Genomic DNA, 6099 nt, shown 5'->3' on the forward strand with positions numbered 1-6099 from the left:
AGATGGCAGTTATTGACCGCTGTAAGGTATTCCAGGTGCAAAGCCTCAAAACGCCAATTACCAATGAATCTGAAGTACAAACACGTGCGCACACACGCACGCACACTCACTCCCGTTAGGTAATCCACTCGGCTGTGTCTGTGTTCCCCGCAATATCAGAGAAACCCAGCCCTGTCACTTTCACTGATGAGGGAAAGTTGAATACAGCCCAGAGCGAGATTGCATTGAAGACACACTCACAGTAATATGGAGACAGAAGGGGGACTGGGAGGAAAAGGGAGAAATAGGGGGTTTTAAAGGAGGCGGGACATGTGAAGAGGGCAAAACAAAGAAATGGAAAGGGAAAAGAGCATTAAGAAGCAGGCATTGAGAAAGAAATAAAGAAAAGACAAGGCTATACATTGATTTAGGAAACAGAGAGTGTCAAAGCAAGATAAAAAGAAACAGCTGGTAGGGATATGCAGACTTACCGAGCCAGCTTCTGTTCAAGTAGACAGAAACAAACACGGGAGGAACGGTAAAGAAGTCGACCACTGAGTTGACCTCCAGCCAGAACCACAGTTTATCATTGGCCGCAATAAACTGTCAAAAGAAACAGGCATGGCATGAAAATATCAATTCAATTCTTATTTTATACAAAATACCACCTCTCCACCATAGCCCAACATTCAAACATGCATGTATGCTGTCAAGTCAAGTAAATGTATTCATTGAGCACAATTAAAACCAACCTAGGTTGCACAAAATGCTGTACAAGGTTATGTTATGGTGCGAAAACAAGGGAAAACATAAAAATATAGACACAATGAACATCACACAAACAACACTCTTCTATACAAATGTCCCTAAACTAACTCATACGCCAAAGAATAATAAAGATACTGGCAGTAGAGGAAGACCTAATAAGAATGGGAAGCTTGTTCTGGGATCTCAACAGAGAAGGCACGATCACCCTTTATTTTAATCCAAGACTGTGGAATAGTTAAAAGGAACTGATTAGACAATCTTAGGTTCCTGGAGGAGTGGTGTTAGGTAAGGAGATCAGTAATGTATGCAGAATATGAATGCTGTGTCTTCTTTTTGCATCGCTGACACACTGTATAGAATGACAAAAGCTTCACCCCACTTGCTGCGTCATGCGAATGGTTGGTGGTGTAAGAAGCTTATAGGTTTATTTATTCATTCATTCATGATGGCGGACTTGCGTTTGCACCACTGGAATGCTGCTCTGGCATGACAGCCATGCTAGCTTCATTACAACAGTGTCAGTTTAAACTAAAGGCATGCTGTGTGAGTTCCTTTAAGTACAGAAGTGAGGTAGGTGGCGCCTGCTTGTTTGTAGGAATTGTTTGTTGCCTTGTAAAAATCCTGAAGATTGTAATGTATGTAAAATGATGCCTGTCTGCACATTGTTCGCGCCAGTGTGTTGGACAGCATCTCTGTAAATGTGTACAATATCTGCATGTTAGAGTGAGTGAATGCTTGTGTGCATGTGAGAGCAACTTACTCGCAGACCAAAATAAAGGAGGAAGAAGACATTGAAGGCCATATCGATCTGTAACGTGAAATCTTCGTAGAAATGCTGGCAGGATTCTATAGGACTAGAGAACAGAGATAAAGAGAAAGACAGAAAAACAACATTATTGCAAGGTTAAACACTTCTGAACTCGTACTGTAGAGAAGGCTCTTTAATCTCTTTCCTATGATGAACACAAAGATAGCAAATACTGTAGACCTCGCCATATTTCAATTGTAAGACATGTATCCAATTTTGTTGGTATGTGGAACTTGCATATCAGTAAGACTAGGTAATATGGGTGAAATCACATTATTAATACAATTAAATTACTAAATATGACAATATACAAAAAAGACAGAACTCTGCATATACTGTATGTAACTTCAGTATCTCATTTTGTTATTTTGTGATCAGTTAATTTGGAGTCTTTAATTTAACATAATTTGATAAAATAACAAGATATGTTCAGGATTCATCACAATACAATTCCACCAACAATGAAGACAATGAAGTGTTGCTTAACCCTACATATCAGGGTAAATAATGTATGCTGTTACTTGTCCTTTTGTTCTTCTGTCATGCATATTTGGCCTACTCCTGATCACCTTTCCTCAGTTCAGCTCACAGGACTGATAAGAAACCCTTCTCTGGTAACAACAGCCAGCTTGAAACTGTCAAGGTCAAATGGTGCTGACCAATGCTTTCCATTTAAACCTACTGAACTCAATCCCTGTAATACATTTATACAGTTACTGAGAAAAACCCTGTCTGTTATTATACTTTTATCTTCTCAAAATATGGATTTAAAACTAAAAAAAAACACACTAATGATTTGCTATTGAGGCACCCTGCAATCCCTCCTCTGAGCCCTAGGGGGTAACAGACCAAGATAAAAGATGCACTGTAAAACAGCTGGTACTAAAGTGAAATAAGCTTTGATGTGATTATACATTCAACATGCATTAATTATCCAGCATCTGTCAAACACAAATATACCAACAGATATATATATATATATATAGATACATAGCTCTCTCCATTTAACAGAGTGTAATAGCAAGCCATATGCTGCTTTAAAAAAAAAAGGCAGAAGATTAATAGGCAGTGATTAATCTGCTCTGTCATGTAATCCATCTTTAAGTTTACATTGTGATGATTAACCATTAGCAAGTGGGATTTTTCAACAAAAACAATAACAGGCACTGGGCCCACACCATTATTCACTTGGTCACGGGCCCATAGCATTTTGCTCCCGAGTATCCCACTGTGGTAAAAAACATGAATATGCATTATGGTTTGGCTGGCAATATGCGACCTTTGGGAATGTATAGACTGGAAGGCAAACACACACACCATGCCTTTACAAGAGTACAAAGTTACAAGTCCCATATGTTCAAATTCAAACAAAGTCTAAATTTGTACGCATGGAGCCTATAGGGGCACAGTGTGAGATCCAGAATAGAGCTTAATGCATAATGAGAACCAGAGGTAGAAAGGAGTGAAGCTTAATCATCTTCCAGTTGACATCAAACATTTTATCTCATGATTATCCATTATTATAATGGATGACTACAGACATGCCAGAGGATGTTCAAACTTTCAATTCATGAAAGTGTGGTCTGTCTGGAACCTACCCAAAAGAGTTACGTGATCTATAAGAAGATGTAAAACCGTGGCTCATGTCCAAGATGATTAGAAGGAGTCTGGCTAAGCAGCAATTGTTTAAAACCCAAAGCGACTTGTTTTAGTTAAAAGGCATTTTCTCATAAAGTACCACAAAACTTTGGACAGAGGCTAATTAAGCTAGTTAGGATGGATCTGGCCTTAATACTGAATTGTTAAAAGCACGACCAGAATCTCCATGTGATTCTGAAGCCAAGAATAATGCTAAACAAACCTGTCATGAATGAAACCACCTACGGCCTAAGCATGCACAATGGCCCTCACATCCATCTACACACTAGACACGCTCATGAGACCTTGCTCCCAAAACTGATCTGAAAACAGAACCTTGGCTAACCTTACCAACATTTGTGCAAGAGAATGCACAAATACAAACTAATACAAATACACTTACAAGCACTTACTGTATGAACACACACACACACACACACACACACACATATGGTGCACACTGAAGACACAATTTGGAGTGGTCACTGTGGCATTTCCCCTCAGGCCCAACTCTGACCTAATTCTGTATAACTGCTCAACTACAGAGAAAGCATAGCGGCACACAGCACGGGCTGGGTAGTACTTTGAATTTGTCTTGATTTTGGATAATAAGGCAGCAAAATGGCTACACTGAGAGCTTTAATTGAATAATTTTCATAATCATTATTTGAAAGTAAAGCTTATCATTAACTAAAGTAGTGGGAAGACACACCAGGCAGACCTATGGTTTCTCTCCTAAGCTCAGAGGCACAATAGGAAATTAATAGTTCATCCGTGCAGGGTGGGAGAGGTTCTATTTTTGTGAAGCTGCTGAATGTGTTTCAAAAAATGGCAATGCAGACTGAACAATAAATAAGAATTATTTGGTTCCTGTACATATGGCAAGTCCTAATGTTTAACTGTATCATCTGTCAAGGTAAATACTTCTTAAACACAATTCTAAATACAGAGGAGCAAACCTGCAGTGTAACATCACCAACGCTGCAGTTTCCCCCGGCTCTAACAAGCATTTTAGTGCCTTTCAGCTCATTGTTTCGGCTTTACAGAAAGTAGCAGGGTCTGCTGTCATTTCCCCAACATCTCTCTCTTGCGAACTGTCAAGAAATGGTAAAGAATAACTTTCAATGTCTCAATTGAGTAAAGACAACGGCATATTAACTGGATTTCAGACAGAACCGTTACTCGGTCCAGATCCAGACCTGGAGGACAGGTGTTTTTGTGTCCCTTTCCTATACAAATAGCATTTGTGAAAAGACACAATCTTGATTCCGGCTTTCAATGTCACTACATACTTCACAATTCCAAGGATTCCTGGCCACAAGCTGCCAGTGTCCTGCAGAAAATAGATCTGGCAACCACAGTTTTTTTACTCCTTAAGCCCTGGCACAGCCTTGGGTTACAACATCCTTCTTGACAGGAAGAGGAGAGAGGAAAGAGAGAGGAAGAAGATGGGACAGGGAGGGAGAGGGGGAGAGAGAGAGAGAGAGAGAGAGAGAGAGTGTAAGACCGCAGCAAGACACAGAGAGATAAAAGAGACAGGGAGAAAAGAGAGGAAGTGACAGTAGGAGGGTGAGGAAGAGGGGAAGATGTGAAAGTGGCAGGGGGGACTGAACTCCCAGAGGCACTGAAGACAATTTGTCTCATACATAAATATATATATATAAATATCTATGTATATGAATATATATACATAAATATATATGTATATATACACATAATGAATATATACATATACACATTATATATACATACATTATATATATACATATACACATTATAGATACATACATTATATATATACATATACATATTATATATATAGACACACACATTATATATAAAAATACACATATATATATACATATATACATACACATATATACATATACATATATACATATCTATACATATATACATATATATATATATATATATATATATATATATATATATATATATATATATATATATATATATATATATATATATATATATATATATATATATATATATATATACACACACACACATTATATATACACATTATATGCTACTTTTGAGGCCACATGGAAATTTCCTTGAGATTGCTGAAATAAACTCTAGTCTTCTTAAGTAAGACTTGGTGTATGCCTTACCACACGAGTCATTCTCCAATCCCGCTCTGCTTATTAGCAAAGCCAGCACTTGTTCACATACAGTAAACGCAGGTACATACAGGGAAACAGTGATTGCCTGAGGCAAGGCCGCAGAGCATGTAAGTCTATTTCAGGACATAAAATGTTACCCCACATGATTTCAACGTCCTCTGACCACCTCTGGAAAACGTGAACGGAGAGGTAAAACTCATTTGTTCACAAGGGCAAAGGAGTATATTGATGATGATGTTCTAAAAATAGTCCTAAACCCCTTGAGTCAGTCAGCCTTTGTTAACCCGCACATTGCCTTTTTTGCTGCAGGAGCAACAGCAAGGTTGACCCTGGGACAACAATAACAACTACACACTGCTGCAGGCTTGACTAATGCTCACAACCACTGTGAAATGCACCAAATCTGACTCATTCTTCAAATCTCACAAATGTCTTCTGCTCTTGTAAGCTTAAAAGCATCTTGGAATCTAGTTACAGTTTCACATTCTTATTTGTTGGTATAGGATTCAACCTTTTCTATTACCATGCAACCCAAACAGAGAAATACAAATACATTTTGATGGTGATTAGAGCATAACAACTAAATGTCTGGCTTACATCCAATATTTCCTCTGAGGGTAGTGCATGCACGTGTAGCGGACACCGCAGTGAGGGGCTGTGAAGCTAAAAGAAGGCCAGGTCGAGGTACGTACAGTGGGTACGGAAAGTATTCAGACCCCTTTAAATTTTTCACTCTTTGTTTCATTGCAGCCATTTTCC

General features: G+C 38.5%; 1 protein-coding gene across 27 annotated transcripts in view; it reads right to left on the reverse strand.

Moving 5' to 3' along the window:
• Positions 1-6099, reverse strand: part of kcnma1a (potassium large conductance calcium-activated channel, subfamily M, alpha member 1a) — a 140880-nt gene that overhangs the window by 63152 nt on the left and 71629 nt on the right. For all 27 annotated transcript variants that reach the window (XM_034898499.1, XM_034898525.1, XM_034898524.1 and 24 more), the window contains exons 4-5: positions 1508-1601; positions 471-582 (exon numbers count right to left, since the gene is read on the reverse strand). In XM_034898499.1, coding sequence (XP_034754390.1) covers positions 471-582; positions 1508-1601 — 206 coding nt within the window. The remainder of the gene's footprint in view (positions 1-470; positions 583-1507; positions 1602-6099) is intronic.

The sequence above is a fragment of the Etheostoma cragini genome, chromosome 17, assembly GCF_013103735.1.
Source record: "Etheostoma cragini isolate CJK2018 chromosome 17, CSU_Ecrag_1.0, whole genome shotgun sequence".
NCBI classification, from domain to species: Eukaryota; Metazoa; Chordata; class Actinopteri; order Perciformes; family Percidae; genus Etheostoma; species Etheostoma cragini.